We start from the raw sequence: 17,046 nt of genomic DNA, 5'->3' as shown, positions 1-17,046 counted from the left end.
CCTGTACTTGGAGATCAAACTTTCTGTTCAGCTCTGGCTGTTTCAATAGGAAAGTTTGAAAGTCTCCTGTTTCATTGAAAGTCCATCTTTTCCCCTGAAAGAGGATATTAAGTTTTGCTAGGTAGTTGATTCTTGGTTGTAATCCAAGCTCCTTTGCCTTCCAAAATATCATATTTGAAACCCTACGATACCCTTAATGTAGATTCTGCCAAATCCTGTGTAATACTGACTTTAGAGCCATGGTATTTGAATTGTGTGTTTCTGGTAGCTTATAGTATTTTCTCTGTGACTTGGGAGTTTTGGAATTTGGCTGTAATATTCCTGGAAGTTTTTCTTTTGGAATCTGTTTGAGGTGATTGGTAAATACCCTCAATTTGTATTTTATCCTCTGCTTCTGGGATCTCAGGGACATTTTGCTGCATTATTTCTTTTATTTTTTAAAATTAAAAAAAATTTTTTTGCATTATTTCTTGAAAAATGAAGTCTAGGCTCTTTTCCTGGTCATGATTTTCAGGTAGCCCAATAATTTTTAAACTATCTCTTCTGGATCTGTTTTCGAGGTCAGTTATTTTTCCAATAAGATATTTCACATTTTCTCCTAATTTTTGGTTCTTTTGGTATTGTTTTATATCTTCCTGATTTATTGCAGTCATCAGCTCCATTCTGCATCTGAAGGAGTTATTTTCTTTAGAGAGCTTTTTTTATATCACCTTTTCCACCTGGCCATTTCTAATTTTTAAGGCATTCTTCTCCTCATTTGTCTTTTGTGTTGCTTTTTCCATTTGGTCTAAACTGTTTTTTTAATATATTATTTTCTTCAGTATTTTTTGTATTTTTTTTCGCCAAGTTTCTGACTTGGTTTTCATGATACAGCTGCATCACTCTCATTTCTCCTCCCAATTTTTCCACTTCCTCCCTTATTGCTTTTCAAAGTCTATTTTGAGTTCTTCTATTGCCTGAGCGCATTTTCTATTTTGCTTTGGAGGCTTTGGATACAGAAGCTTCAACTTTGTCATATTCTGAGTATGTATTTTGATCTTCCATGGGACCAGATTCTTCTTTTTTTTCTGATGTTTGATCATTTCCTCAGCCTATGACTGATTTACCACACTTCCAAGGCTTTGGGGGGTTGGAACACCCCAATAGGACCTTAATTCCTCCAAGGTCTTACGCTCTCTTGCCTGTACTCTGATATGTGGATGACCACAAACCCTCCCCTCTGCCAAGGAGCTGTGAGGAGGGTTTCTGCTCAGGTGTGGTATTATGGGGGGCCCAAACTGCAACCTGGATCTGATTGTGAGCATTCATCAGAGTCCTGCCCCAGGAAGAGTAGAAAGATCTCTGCAATCTCCCCTGAACCCCTTACTGTCTGTGGACTGGGAGCTCTTGAAATGCTGGTTGGCTCTGCTGATTTCTGCTGCAGGTTCTCACCACTGTACTGCTCTGAGGCTCATGCTGTGCTCAGTGCTCACTCTAGTGTGGCAGAGTGCTCTCACCACCTTTTCAGGCTGTCCCTGCTGATCCCCAGGCCAAGAGGTCTCCAAACCACCTCTGCCATGGACCCAAGTGCACCCAGGGATCTCAGCACCCCGGGCTGTTCCTAGAAGATTGGAGCTGGTTTGCTCCAATCTGGTTGTACCAAGCTGCAGCTGGGCTGTGGCTCTTTTCAACCCCTGGCCCCAGTGAAACAGACCTTTCCTGTGGAACTTTTAAGTTATCTTAGATGGGAAATTATATTACTCTGCCTTTCCATGGGTTCTGCCCCTCTAAATTTTGGTTAGAGTCATAATTTGATGGCTTTTGGAGTTTTGTGGGGAACGAGTTTCCTGGGAATTCCTGCCTTCATGCTGCTATCCTGACTCCAACCCTCTAAACAATCTAATCTCAAAGAAGGAAAAAGTGTCTTGCCTGAAGTTTCCCCTACAGTGGAATAGTCAAGGCTCCCCCCAAACTAAGGGTTCAACTTGATAATGAAGAAAGAGTCCAGAAGCTCGATACTGATTATGTAAGTGGTTTAATAATCAAAATACATTATTTACATAGGGGCAGTCTCGGGATAGAGATCAGATTATAAAAGTAGATCCCTGTAAAGACCTCCCAAAAGCCCCCGATAATTATCGAAATCAGACAAGGGGAAGAAAAGTTATAGAGTATGTTGTTAAAGATTGGTTTATATTTTTGGATTTTCTCTGCTTAATACTGGACCTGAATCCCAGATACATAGGTGTCATGGCAGTGCTGCTTTAGTTGAAGTCACAGACATGTTATGCCATATACTGGTCACTGTGCCCATATTGTTATCTTTATCACTTTTACCAATTGGAACCCCACAGTGGATTAAAGAACAAGTCATAGAAATAATCAATAATTTCATTAAAAAGAATGATAATAATGAGGTAATATATCAAAACCTATACTGCGTTCAGAGGAAAATTCATATTTCTAAATACTTACATGGATATACTAGAGAAAGAACATACCAATGAACTGTGCATTTGATTTAAAAAAAAACTAGAAAAAGAATAAACTAAAAATCCCCAACTAAACTTTAAATTGGAAATCCTAAAAATGAAAGGTGTGATTATTAAAATTGAATATACAAATTGAATTAATCAATGAATATAGGAGTTGATTTTTATGAAAAAATCAATAAAATAGCTAAATCTGCTTAATTTATTGTAAAAAAAGAAAGAAAACCAAATCAATAGTATTAAATATGAAAAGCATTAATATTCCACTAAAGAAAGATGAAATTAAACCAATTATAAGGAGTTATTTTACTCATTTATATGTCAATAGAATTAACAATTTAAGTGAAACAGAAGAATATTTACTAAAATATTAATCACTTAGATTAGCAGAGGAGAAAATAGAATATCTAAATAGAACTCTTTTAGAAAAAGAAATTGAACAGTACAAAAGGTGCTTCCTTAGAAAACAGTACTAGAAGCAAATGAATTTATAAGTGAATTCTATTAAACATCTAAAGATCAACTAATTCTAATATTAAGTAAGTTATTTAGAAAATAGGCAAAGGGATCCTACCAAACTCCTTTTATGAAATAAATAATACTAATATGTAAATGCGGAAGAGTAAAACCAGAGACAGAACAATTATAGACCAACTTCATTAATGAATACAGAAATCCTAAACTAGCTTAAAGATTACAGCAATATATCACAGAGGCAAAGGATTGTAAATTGAGGAGATGCCCATCAATTAGGGAATGTTGAGCAAACTATGATATATAAATGTTGTGGATTTTGATGGTTGTGAAAGAGAGCCTGACTTCAGGAAAGCATGGAAAGACTTACATGAACTGATAATGAGTGAAATGAGCAGAACCAGGAGAACACTGTATACACTAAAAGCAACATTGTGAGATGATCAGCTATGATGTACACAACTCTTAGCAGTTTAGTGATCAAGGATAATCCCGAGAGACCTGTTAAAGAAAATGCCATCCACGTTCAGGGAAAAAACAACTATGGATTCTGAATGCAGAGAAAAGCATACTATGTCATTTTTATAAACTTCTTTTATGTTTTTGCTTTCTTATGTTTTTTCATTTAGTTCTAATTCTTTTTTTAGCAACATACCAATATGGAAATATGCTAGAAAGGATTTGTATATATATAATCTATATCAGATTGTTTGCTGCCATGGGGAGAGGGGTTGGAAGAGAGGATGATAGAAAAATGTGGAACACAAAAGTTTGCAAAAGGATAAATATTGACAACTATCTTTGCATGTAATTAGGGAGCAATGCTTGAGTAATTAAAAATAAATTAAAAAAAGAAGAAAATAAATTTAATTTTAAAAAGCCAATAATATATCACAGAGGTTATACATTGTGACCAAGTGGGATTTATTCTAGGAATGCAGGGATGGTTTAACTAATTGACTACAACAATAAAAGTAAAAAATTTCATATGATTATATCAATGGATGAAGGAAAAGTTTTTGATGAAGTACAACAATCATTTCTATTTAAAAACTACTTGAAAGTATAGGAATAAGTGAATTTTTCCTTAAGTCAATTTTTTAAAAAAGCATTTAACTAAAGCCACAAACAAGCATTATTTGTAATGGGAGTAAGCTAGAAATTTTTCTGGTAAGATAATGTGAAAAACAAGTTACCAATATTATTTAATCTTGAATTGGAAATCCTAGCAATAGCAATAAGGAGAAGAAAAAGAAATAGAAGGAAATCAGAATAGGGAAAGAAGTAATAAAAACTATCTCCTTTTGTATATAATATGATGATATATTTGGAAAATCTCAAAGATTGAACTCCAAGCTTGTTGAAACAATTAACAAGTGCAGCAACCCCCCCCCACCAATTTTAGCAAAATGAAAGATCATAAAGTAAATTCATATAATCAATATTCCTATACATGGTGTGTATATTTACATACATATATATGTATATGTATATGTATATATGTAAATCAAACAAAACCCCTCGAGAGAGAAAGAGATACCCCACTTATATAAAATATCTGGGAATACACCTGGCAAAACAAACCCAGGAACTAAACTAAATTATAAAAAACTTTTTTATATAAATAAAATACCAACATTAGAGAAATATTAAATGTTCATGGGTGGGCAGGCCCAATATAATAAAAATGACAACTTTACCTAAGTTAATTCATACCTTCAATGCCATCCTAATTAAATTACCAAATTTTTTTTATTGAATTAGAAAAAATAACAAAACTCAAGAATACAAAGTAACTAATGAAAAATGTAAAGGAAGAAGACCTTATAATTATTAAAACTACCTAATATTAACTAAGAAATAGAAAGGTAGATCAGCGGAACAGAGAGACATGCAATTTATAGCAGCAAATAAATATAGCAATTGTATTTGATTTGGGATAAGAATTCATTATTTGCGGGGTGGCTAGGTGGCGCAATGGATAAAGCACCGGCCCTGGAGTCAGGAGTACCTGGGTTCAAATCCGGTCTCAGAGACTTGATAATTACCTAGCTGTGTGGCCTTGGGCAAGCCACTTGACCCCAATTGCCTTGCAAAAACCTAAAAAAAACCCTCATTATTTGGTAAAAAAACTGAAAAGCAGTATGGCAGAAATTGGATGTAGACTAATAACTTACATAATTTACCAATATTAGGTCAAAATGGAGAAAGATTACAAGAAAATTTGACAGAGAGCATTATTTGTCAGACTTATGGATAGGTAAACAAGTTATACATAAGAGAAATAGAGAAGAGTGAAGTGTAAAATGGATTTTTTTTTTTTTTTTTAGGTTTTTGCAAGGCAATTGGGGTTAAGTGGCTTGCCCATGGCCACACAGCTAGGTAATCATCAAGTGTCTGAGACCGGATTTGAACCCAGGTACTCCTGACTCCAGGGCCGGTGCTTTATCCACTGCGCCACCTAGTCACCCCAAAATGGATTATTTTTGATTACATTAAATGAAAAAGATTTTGTACAAATAAAACAAATATAAACAAGATCAGAAGGAAAGCAGAAAAATTAGGAAAAATTTTATATCTAGCTTTTCAGATTAAGGTGTCATATCTCAAGTACATATTGAACTTTATAAAATATATAAAAATATAAGTCTTCCCTTAATTTATAAATGATCAAAGGATATGAAAAGATAATTTTCCAGTGAAGAAATCAAAACAATTTATAGTTTTATAAAAATACTCTAAATCATTATTGATTAGAAAAATGAAAATTAAAACAACTTTGAGATATCCTTTTCCACCCATCCACTAGGCTTAAAGGATGTGAAAAAATTGAGACATTAATTCACTGTGAAGTGATCCAACCATTTTGGACAACAATCTGGAATATGCCCAAAGAATTATTGAACTACCCACATTCTTTGTTGCAGCAACACCACTATGAGGTCTCTTTCCAAAGATTATTTGGGAAAAAGGAAAAGAAGCCATATGCCCTAAAATATTTATAATATCTCTCTTTGTGGTGGCAAAGACCTGAAAATTGCAGGGATACTCAAGTAATGGTGAAGGACAGAACAAGCTGTGGCATATGACCATGATCAAATACTACTGTAGTATAAGAAGCGATGAATTCAGTAATCTTAGAAAAACATGGATAAACTACTACAAAAAAATGAAGACTGAAATGAGCAGAATTAAGAGAATGTTGTATATTGCGATAGCAATATTGTTTTAAGAACAACTTTGAGCAAAAAGTCATTCTGACCATTATAAATATCCAGAAACATGAAGGAAGGTATAATTTGCAACCAGAGAAAGAACTGATAATTATAAGTATGCATAGAATGATTTGCATATTAACATATTTGAGTCTAATGATAGTCATCTCTAGGGGGGAAAAAGGTAAAAATAGAAATTTACAAGGAAACTTTACTATATATTTATAAGGAATAGCAAGTTGTACATACTAGATTTGCAGTTTCGTGTGCAATTGTCTTTTAAAAAACATACTATGTTGTAGAAATATCAGTTTCATCCTAGAAATTAAAAAATAAAAAAATTAAAAAAACCAAACAAATTGCTTTTCAAGTGGTGGGACCAATTCATAGCTCCACCAATAGACTATCAATGAAGCTTTTTGAACATTTGTCATTTTCCTCTTTTGTCAGCTTTGCCAATCTGATACATGTAACAAGAATCCCCAGAGTTACTTCAATTTAAATTTTTCTATTAATGATTTTTTTAGAAAAGTTATAGCTTGGATTTCTTCCTTTTTAAGAAAAATGGTTATAGTTAGCCATGTGACCTTGGGCAAGTTACTTAACCTCATAACCTTGCAAAAAAAAAGAAAAAGAAAAGAAAATTGTCTGTTGGCATTCTTTGATCATTTGTCAATTGGGGAATGAGCTTACCTTTTTTATCTTTATCAGCAGTTCAGGGTTCATTAGAAGTAAAACCATATTTTAGCAAAAAAGTTGGAGTCATTGTTTGGTGTTGTATTTACAATTCATACAGGCATTAGATCCTCAGCCAGAAAACTAAACAAAGAAGAATTTCAATGGATCCATCTATGGTGATGGCTTTTGGCCTAGTGTTCTGTATCTCATGTCTAATTCTTATTTCAACATGGAGGAAGTCAATTGGAAGAATAAAACTACTTCCTGGCCCTGTTCCTCTTCCAGTTATTGGTAATATATTGCAGCTAGATACTAAGAATATCCCCAAATCCTTATGCATGGTAAGTGAGGATGACTCTTTTCTACTGGTTTCATTTTTTCTGGCTTTTGGTGGCAATGTGTTTTGGGAGACCATCTCCAAGGAAATTTTCCGATTGAGCATAGCATATGTTAGAGAAAGAATGTTTGTCCTTTATTTTCAAAGAAGACCATGCTGACATCAGGGAGGTGATGCCATGACATCATGTGAATTGAATTTGAGTGAGGGAGGTGCTGTGCTAAGTCACCAGCCTCACTTTCTCTTTTGGAGTCATCTGGGTCCAGTGGCCAGATAGGAATCAAGACAACTAGAGAGAACCCTGGAGATGAGGCAATCAGAATTAAAGACTTGCCTAAGGTCACACAACTACTATAAGTCAAATATCTGAGGTTGGATTTGAACTCCCATCTTCCTGACTCCAAAGGTCAGTCAGTGTTCCACTATGCCATTTAGCTGCCCCCTTAGAGAAAGAAGGTACTATAAAGTTTATCTAGTCCATTTTTGGATTCACTTGTGGCCACACATTGCCTCAGCTGAAGCAGTCACTATCATGTACTGGTTTGAGGAAATCAATTGTGAGTCTGGATAAGATTTAATCTCTTTGGGTGGGGGGGTTGGGCTTTCATTTTTATTTTCTACCTTTATAAACCTGGAAAATATCACCAAATGTGTAAACAGCATTGTTGTTGTGCAGAAACATTGAAAGCTTCAGTAGTTATTTCTACTTTATTTCTCCCATTAAGAAGAAGAGGGGTGGAGCTAGTTATTCCAAGACCATGACTATGATCTCCAACGGGATCAACTCAGTCTTAAACTTTCCATTTGATCATGCTCTGATCTATCATCTTCTCTCTGAGTTGGAGGCTGAAGAATTTTGCCTAAGGCACCCTAAAAGGAACCTAGTTACAAGTTAATCTAAGAACAATGGCCAAGTGGATCTTGTCACTGCTATTTTAGTGAACTTTAGAATTTTGATTATTACTGTAAATCATCACTGCTTAGAACCCCTGGAGCAGAACTCAAATTACTAGAATTGACTGCTCATTGGACTTATCCTTCTTTGCCTGAAAGGGAAACCTAAAATAGTTTTATTGCTTAATTATTCATATTCAAACTAACTATTGATAAATGACCTTTACTCATCTTTCCATTTGCACTTGTACTCAACTAAATATGGGCATAACTCAAAAGTAACTAAGGCCAATCATATCCTTATCTAGACATGGTTTTCTTTAAAGTATCCTTGAAAATAGTAAATAGGAGGTTTTAAAAAAACAGCAAACTTATGGTTTAAACATTTTACTGAATAGAAATGGAGAGAGGGGAAAAAGAATTCATTAGATGCCCTGGAATTTCACCAATGATTAGGTTGGTCTCTACTGTCCTGGCTGTCTAGATAAAGATACTTAACTGTCCTGGTGGAGCCTAAACGCACTTAACATTATTCCCTTACATCCTTGCCATCTATATTTCTAGGCCTACATGTCTTTTCTGCTTAATATTCCTGATAGGGATAGGGACTAAAGCAATAATTTCTATGGTAAGAGGATGAGGACTCTCCAGCCTAGCAATCAAAAATTCCCCTCCTGTGGCAGAGAATACAATCCAACTTTAGTATTCTTTAGGTCTTTAGTTCTCTAGAACTATGAATGCAGAATCTTTTACAAAGATTCCAAAATTGCTTCCTATCTGCTAGGGAAATTAATTTGATCCATCGAAATACTCCATTTTATAATGAATATTTTCATATACAAAATACATACAAAGATGTACTTTATATTGCATCAGTTCATAAAAATCTGTGTCTCTGAATCTGCTTCCTTTGTCATTTATTATGCCAAAATAATATCTCTTTAATTCATATAGTAAACTTTTACTCTTTTCTTTCCCAGTTGATGGACATTCGTGTTTCTCACTACTTTCCATTCCTAGTTTCCAATTCTTTGCTACCAAGAAAAGTACTGCTATAATTATTTTTGTACATATTAGGCTTTTCCTATTGTCTTTAGTCTCTTTGGGAGGACATGCCTAGTAATGATATTGTTGTATCCGTAAATATATATATATATATACGTTACTAAGTGAGTTTTTGGAAAATAACTCCAAATTTCTTTTCATTATGGCTAGACCAATTCAAAGCTCAAGCAATGATATCTTCATGTCTGTTCTATTACCTACTTAACAGTTGTCATTTTCTATTTTATAGTCATGTGCCAATCTATTAGTTAAGAAGTAGAACTTCAGAATTGTTTCATTTGGTATTCTATAATTTTTTTCTAAGAACTACCTGTTCATATTAAACTCATTGTTATAAAGATCTTAAATAGCAGACATTTATCAGAAGTTTCTGCAAAGATTGTTTCCTAGCTAACTATTTCCTATTTTTAAAAAATTAAGTTCTTTTACAAATAGCTTCTTTTTTCCTTTTTTTTTTTTATGTCTTTGGGATGTAGACCTAGCAGTGGCATTGCTGGATCAAAGGGTAGGCAGTTTTATAGCCCTTTGGACCTAGTTCCAAGATGCTCTCCAGGATAGTTGGATCAGATCACAACTCCAATAACAGTGCATTAATGTTCAAGTTTTCCCACATATCCTCCAACAATCAACATTTTCTTTTTTTGAATTATATTAGCCATTCTGATAGGCATGAAATGGTACCTCAGAGCATTTTAATTTGTATTTCTCTAATCAATAGTGATTTAGAGCATTTTTTCATATGACTAGAGATAGTGTTGATTTCTTTTTCTGAAAACTGCCTTTGACCATTTATCAATTGGAGAATGATTTGTATTTTTATAAACTTGACTCAATTCTCTATATATTTGAAAAATGAGGTCTTTATCAGAGATACTTGTTGCAAAAATCTCCCCACCCAGTTATCTGCTTTTTTAAATATAATTTTGTTTACCTTAGTTTTGTTTGTGCAAACCCTTTTAATTTATATAATCAAAATATCTATTTTATATTTTGTAATTCTCTCTATATCTTCTTTGGTCCTAAATTCTTCCTTTATTCACAAATCTGAGAGAAAAGCTATCTAATCCTCTCATTTCTTTTGAATGTTATTTTATTTTTCCTAATTACATGCAAAGATATTTTTCCTCATTCATCTTTTGAGTTTCCCATGTTCTCTTAGTTTGTAAGTGAATTGGATTAAGTGAGGGAGAGTTATGCAAAATCACCAGCCTTACTTTCTCCTCGGGGGAGTCATCTGGAAGCAGTGATCAAATATAGATGGGGCTAACTGGAAGAAACCCTGTATGTGGTGAGAGACCTTAGCCTTTTTAAGCTAAAGGCTTTAAAGGTCTTGGTTTGACTTAGGGTATCTCAGTTAGAGGGCTGTGGACCACTGGTTTCCCTGGAGGATTCCACTCAAAATGTTATGGAATGTAATCTATAAATATTCAGATTATTCAGCCGGTGGAGAATGTTTTCCCTGATCATCCCTCCACAGGAGGGACCCAGTCTCAGAATACCTTGTGTGTAAGCCCAGGTGTTCCTGGCTGAAAGCTCAGGAGGAACCACCAAGTTTTGAGTACATCAATCAGGATCTAGACCTGGAGATCACAAAGTTTTTGAGAAAGAACTATATGTAGTAGAATTAGGATTGGCCTTGGAATTAGGAAGTCCTGAGTTCAGGTCCAGATATTGCCACATCCTGGTTTTGTGACCATGGACACTTGGTTCAAGTGTCCGTGGTTACAAAACCAGGATTTCACAGACTGTACTATTTCTCCTTCTCTACTTAGGTTTTTTCAAAGCTTGAGGAAAAACAAAATAAAAAAATAGCTCTTTTTCATGAGAAGTTTGGAGCTCCCTACCAGACTATGCAGTTGCTATCTCACAGCAGAAAGTGAGATTTTAGACTTTGGACACTTCTATTCCTTGATCCGACATAATTATAATATTTGTGTGTGTGTGTGTGTGTGTGTGTTATGTATGTGTATGTGTATATATATACACATACATATATATATATGTGTGTGTGTGTGTGTGTGTGTGTGTGTATCTATATATTGCTTAGATGCTTTCTGTGATAAAAGATAGATGTTTTGAAGGAGGTAGAGAATTGGTTGAGTACTTCTCCAACGAGAAGTCCAAGATTTTTTTCAGCAAATTTAATGATTCTCTCAATGTTGGCTACATCCCTCCTCCCCCACAGCTGGCGAAAGTCTACGGTCCAGTGTTTACTCTGTACTTGGGTACTGAACCTATTCTTGTGTTACATGGGTTTGAGGTGATGAAAGAAGCTCTGACTGATCATGGAGAAGAGTTTGCTGGTAGAGGAAGTTTCCCCATCATTGATGCTATAAACAAAGGATTGGGTAAGTTTCTGTTTGCTGTAGAATTGTAAATTCAGATGAAGCAGAGAATGGGAGAAAGTTTGTCATTACAAGAAATGATAGAAATAGATGCACTTATTCAAATAGCCTAAATCAGGGATATAGGATCATGGATTCTAATATTAGGATTGTAGCATGTAGCTTAAAAAAATTTTGTTTTCTTCTCTTTACTTACAATATGATCCCCTCAATTCAGACTCTCATCACCTCTTGCCTAGGGTATTGCAATTTTTCTTCTTTCTTTAAATCTCTCCCTGCACCAATCCTATGTTTTCTATGCTTGTCTAGAATTTACCTTTTGGTCTGTGTCATCTCCTCCATCTTATCCATAAATATAAGTGAAATATTATGTAATAACTTTCTAAAATTTAGGGGTAATAGGTTAACACTACCTGGATCTTGCTTTGAAACCATATAAAAATGAGGTTAGTCTGAAAAAATCTTAATCTATCTTAGTGAATCTTATGCTAACTTAGTGAAATCACTCTCCCTAAGAGCTCACAAACCAACCACTCTTTGCTAGGGAGTGCTTCCAATCCTTCCTCCAGTATGCAAAACCTGGGACATCCTATGTCAAGTCTCTCTCTTTAGGCATATGTACAATTATATTGTAATAATATTAATGGTGGTGGGGGCAAATAATTAATTTAAAAAACTTGTCATGAGGGGAATAAAATTAAAGTAATTGTCAAGAATTCCTGCTTGGTACCAGTAATAAAGAAATTTAAATGATTTCATATAAGCAACTATGTGGCACACACAAAATAGAGAGTTAGATATAATATCAGAAAAGAATGATTCAGATTCATCTTGGCTGCATGATTTCTGGGCAAAATCTTTAATCTTTTCCATACTGAGTTTCTCCAGATGTAAAACAGAAATTGTAATAATATCTCAACCTCAAAAGGTTTTTGTGAAAATCGAGTGAGATAATCTAGGTAAAGTGTTTCCCAACATTACAATGCCAATTATTATTCAATCATTTTTCAATGTGTTTTACTCTGTAACTTTATTTGGACTTTTCTTCATGAAGATACTGAAATGGGTTACCTTTTTTTTCCAATTATTTTATAGATGAGGAAACCAAGGCAAATAGGGTGAAGTGACTTGCCAAGAGTCATACAACTACCTAAGTATATGAGATTGAATTTAAACTCAAGTCTTCCTGGACCAGATCCAGTGCTCTATTCACTGTTACTACCTACCTGCCCCCAAAATGCTTACTATTATCATCATCATCATCATCATCATCATCATCAACAACAACATCATCATCATTATATTAGACTGCAACATTAAGTGGCAGCCAAAATACTGAGCCCTTGAAAACTAAGTATGGAGACACATGATTTATGTGAATGAGAATAGTATGAAGTAAGGGTGCTTATATTGGTCCTTAAAACTGGGCCTAAAAATTAGTCATCTGGCTACCACTGGAAATAGACTGTCTTGTCCAGGTTACTAGAACTAAACATAAGGCAAGATTATTTTTCTTGTGGTATTTGACTATTCCTATACTTCAAACTATTTTTTTAGAACCAGGTTTAGACTCCTTAGATTTAGATTCTTCAAACTAGGAGACAAAATATTTTAGAAATTTTATAATCTTTTGGATTGGGAGATTCCATGTCCTTAATTCTCCTTATAGGACTTGCTTTCAGCAATGGAGAGAGATGGAAGCAAATGCGGCATTTCTCCCTCACTACCCTGAAGAATTTTGGAATGGGGAAGAGGAGCATTGAAGAACGAGTCCAAGAAGAGGCAAAGTGCATGGTCGAGGCATTAAAAACAACCCATGGTTGGTGCTTATTTTCTTTAAAAAAATCTCTTATCTCAGGAAAAATGGTTATTTTTCTGCTAACTTATGAAGACTGAGGAAGACCCCAAAGAATTTACTTTAGTCTTCAATTGCTCTTAGGTTTGTCTGAGTATTCGCACAATAGTGATGGTGATGATGATAGTTGGTATTTATATAATGCTACAAGGTTCATTCCATTTCATTTTATCTTCACAATAACCCTAGGAGGTAGGTTGTGTCACACAACTAGAAAATGTTTGAGCTGGAACACCCTGGAAGTTAACCACCTCCAGGTTCAGTACTTTATTCATTGTGGGCATCCTTCAAAGCCCTAAAGAATAGAGACAATTGAAAGAGAGAAAAAAAGAGAAGACAAAATACAGATATCTGGAAGCGTTCATGTTAGTCTTCTGGGGAGTCTTTGTGCTCTGTTAGAAAAAATAATAGGTTGATAGCATTGAGTATTAGCCCCCAGCTCTGACAACTACCCTGTTCTCTATCCATTATGTAATATTACTGTTTAAATAGGAAGGGTCCACTCAAGACTGACATTTTGTCTCTATCTTTGTTTCATGGTTTGTCATGACAAAACGAGCCTTTATACTACAACTAAACATAAGATGAGATTATCTTTCTTGTGGTATTAGTTGACCTGAAATCAGGAAGACTTGAATTCAAATCTTACCTCAGATACTAACTGTGTTTACCTTGGGCAGTTCACTTGCCCCATTTGCCTCACTTTCCTCATCTGTAAACTGGGGTTAATAAAAGCATCTTCCTCATAGCATTGCCATGAGGACAAAATGAATCAATATAATATAATACCTGGAAGATAGCAGGATTTTACTTATCACATGCTCCTTCTACCTTCCCTTGTTACCAAGGAAGTGGTCAACTTCTGGATGGAGCATTTTGTACTTAGCTGGTCTGGTTTTGGGGAAGCAGAACTTGTTAGAGTATGGGCTTTGTGAGTATTGCATTTTAGAACCCAGAGTCACCCTTGTGTCATAAGAAACTTTTGAGGGGAGAGCTGTATTTATTACTTTTCAAATGAATGGAGCTCACTAATAGCTAGAAGCACCAGTTCTGTTGCCCTTTTTAAAAAAAATTTTGGCGGGGTCATTTTTCTTTTTTTAAAATATTTTAATAGTATTTTATTTTTTTATTTTTCCCAATTATATGGAAAGATACTTTTTAATATTCATCTATAAGAACTTTTTAAAGCATTGTACACTTGATTTTATTTTATTCCCCACAGTTATATGTAAAAGCAAGTTTTATTTTTTCAGTTGATAGTTTATATTTCCAAATACATGTTTTGAAAGTTTTTCACCATTAATACACTTGCATATATGTACATATATATATATGTATATCTATCTGTATATTAGAATTTTGTTTTCTCATTGCCTATTGTAAGTCCTTTAATTTGTTTTCCTTTCCTTTTTTTTTTTAAAATTTATTCTTTTATTTAAGGCAATGGGGTTAAGTGACTTTTCTATCACACAGCTAGGCAATTATTATGTGTCTGAGGCCAGATTTGAACTCAGGTCCTCCTGATTCCAGGGCCAGTGCTCTATCTAGCTGCCCCCATATATATATATATATATATATATATATATATATATATATGTACATATATTTAAATTACATAATTTCCTTCCACTCTGCCTTCCCTTTCCCCTCCCCTTGGTGAGCAATGAGGTAAATATTGTACATACACATTTGGGTTTAACAGATTAATCACTTTCAGTACATGAGGAATTGGGATTAAGGGAAAAAAGAAAACAATGAGATAAAAAAGAAATACAAAAGAGAAATTTTTAAAAAGTGAATGTTAATGTTCATTCAAATTCTATAGGGTTTTTTGTTTCTTTTGTTTTCTTTTGTTTTTCTTCCTCTGGATGGGGATAGCATTGTCCATAGCCAGTCTACCAGGGTTGTTCTAGCTCTCTGAACTGCTGAGAGGAGCTGCATCCATCAAAGTTGATCAACTCACAATGTTGTTATTAATGTGTACAATGTTCCCTTGGTTCTGTTCTCTTCACTCAGCATCAGTTCCTATAACTTATTCCACACTTCTCTAGAGTCCTACCATTCATAGTTTCTTATGGAACAATAGTATTTCATAACAATATCTAATTCTTTGCCACTGCAAAAAGAACTGAAAAGTAAGTTTTAACATTCATTTTTTAAAAAAATTTGGGTTCCAAATCTCTCTCTTCTTCCCAACCCTCTCTTCCTCATGGAAAAAGGAAGTTATTTGATATAGGTTAAAAATATGTGGTCATTGAAAACATTATCATAATAGATTGTGAAAGTAAACATAGCTACCTACCCCTAAAAAAAAGAGAAACCTCAAGAAAAATAATAAAGTTAAAAAAAAGTATGCTCCCATTTGGATTCAGACACCATCTGCTCTGTCTTTGGGGATGGTTAGTATTCTTTTCCTTAAATACTTCATAGCATTACTGAGAAGAGTCCTTCTCAGCTGATCATTCTGTAATATTGCACTTATTTTGTATATGCTACATTTCCCATTAAATCTATTCATGTAAGTCTTTCCCGGCTTTACTGAGAGCATCCCATTCATCATTTCTTATGGCAGAATAATATTCTGTCCTAATTACATACTACAAGTTGTTCAACCATACCCAAATTAAAGGACGACCCTTCAATTTCCAGTTCATTGCCACCAGAAAAGGGATGCTATAAATGCCCTTTCTTTTTCATCTCTTCTGGAATATAAACCTGGTAGTGTCATTGCTGGATCACAGGTAGGCATGGTTTTATAGCCCTTTGGGATCATTTCTCAAGCCCTTCAGTAGTGCATTAATGTCTCATTTTTCCCTACACCCCTTCCAAAATTTGTCATTTTATTTTTCTGTCTTATTAGTCAATCCAAAGGATCTCAGAATTGTTCTCCAATTATTTCTCCAATCAATAATGAGTTAGGACCTTTTTTTAAAAAAAACAACTATAGATAGCATTGATAACCTCTACTGAAAACTGTTCATATGTTTGATTCTTATCAATTGGGGTAGCTCTTATTTTTTTTATAAATTTGACTCAGTTCTCTTTGTTTGAAAAATGAGGTCTTTATCAGACAAACTTTGTTTCAATATTCCCCTCATTTAAGATTACTAACTATACTTCTCTCCATCCTATTCCCCCCATTCCATTTATTCTATTTTTTCTCTGCTTTTATTTGTTCCTCCTCAAAAGTGTTTTACATCTGATTATCTCCTCCCACAAATCTTCCCTCCCTTCTATCACCTCCCCCCATTTCATCCATTCCCTTCCCCTCCTACTTTTTTCGATGGTAAGACAGATTTCTCTACCCAATTGAATGTATATATTATTCCCTCCCTGAGCCAATTTCAATGGAGTAAGGCTCACTCATGCCACCCTATTATCTCCTTTCCCACTCCACTACAAAAACTTTTTCTTAGCTCTTATAAGTGAAATAATTTACCACATTCTACTTCCCCCTTTTCCTTTCTCCTAGTACATTCCTCACATCACCCCTATCTTTTTAGATATTATTTCTTCATATTGAGATCCTACCTGTGCCATATCTCTCTGTCTCTCTGTCTCTGTCTCTGTCTCTGTCTCTGTCTCTGTCTCTGTCTCTCTGTCTCTCTCTCTCTCTCTCTCTCTCTCTCTCTCTCTCTATGTATATATATATAAATATATATATATATATATATATTATATACTCTTTTGAACTACCCTGATACATGAAAAA

General features: G+C 34.4%; 1 protein-coding gene across 4 annotated transcripts in view; it reads left to right on the top strand.

Annotated features, from left to right (window-relative positions):
• The window catches only part of LOC141521118 (cytochrome P450 2C18-like), a 58,191-nt gene that overhangs the window by 4,887 nt on the left and 36,258 nt on the right, over positions 1 to 17,046 (top strand). For 2 of the 4 annotated variants that reach the window (XM_074233327.1, XM_074233326.1), the window contains 3 exons: positions 6,957 to 7,179; positions 11,320 to 11,482; positions 13,149 to 13,298. In XM_074233327.1, coding sequence (XP_074089428.1) covers positions 7,000 to 7,179; positions 11,320 to 11,482; positions 13,149 to 13,298 — 493 coding nt within the window. In that variant the 5' untranslated portion in view covers positions 6,957 to 6,999. The remainder of the gene's footprint in view (positions 1 to 6,956; positions 7,180 to 11,319; positions 11,483 to 13,148; positions 13,299 to 17,046) is intronic. The other 2 variants (XM_074233328.1, XM_074233329.1) reach the window with 2 other exon arrangements.

The sequence above is a fragment of the Macrotis lagotis genome, chromosome 4 (genome assembly GCF_037893015.1).
Source record: "Macrotis lagotis isolate mMagLag1 chromosome 4, bilby.v1.9.chrom.fasta, whole genome shotgun sequence".
Taxonomy (NCBI): domain Eukaryota; kingdom Metazoa; phylum Chordata; class Mammalia; order Peramelemorphia; family Peramelidae; genus Macrotis; species Macrotis lagotis.
This window is presented reverse-complemented; position numbering and strand designations above follow the sequence as displayed.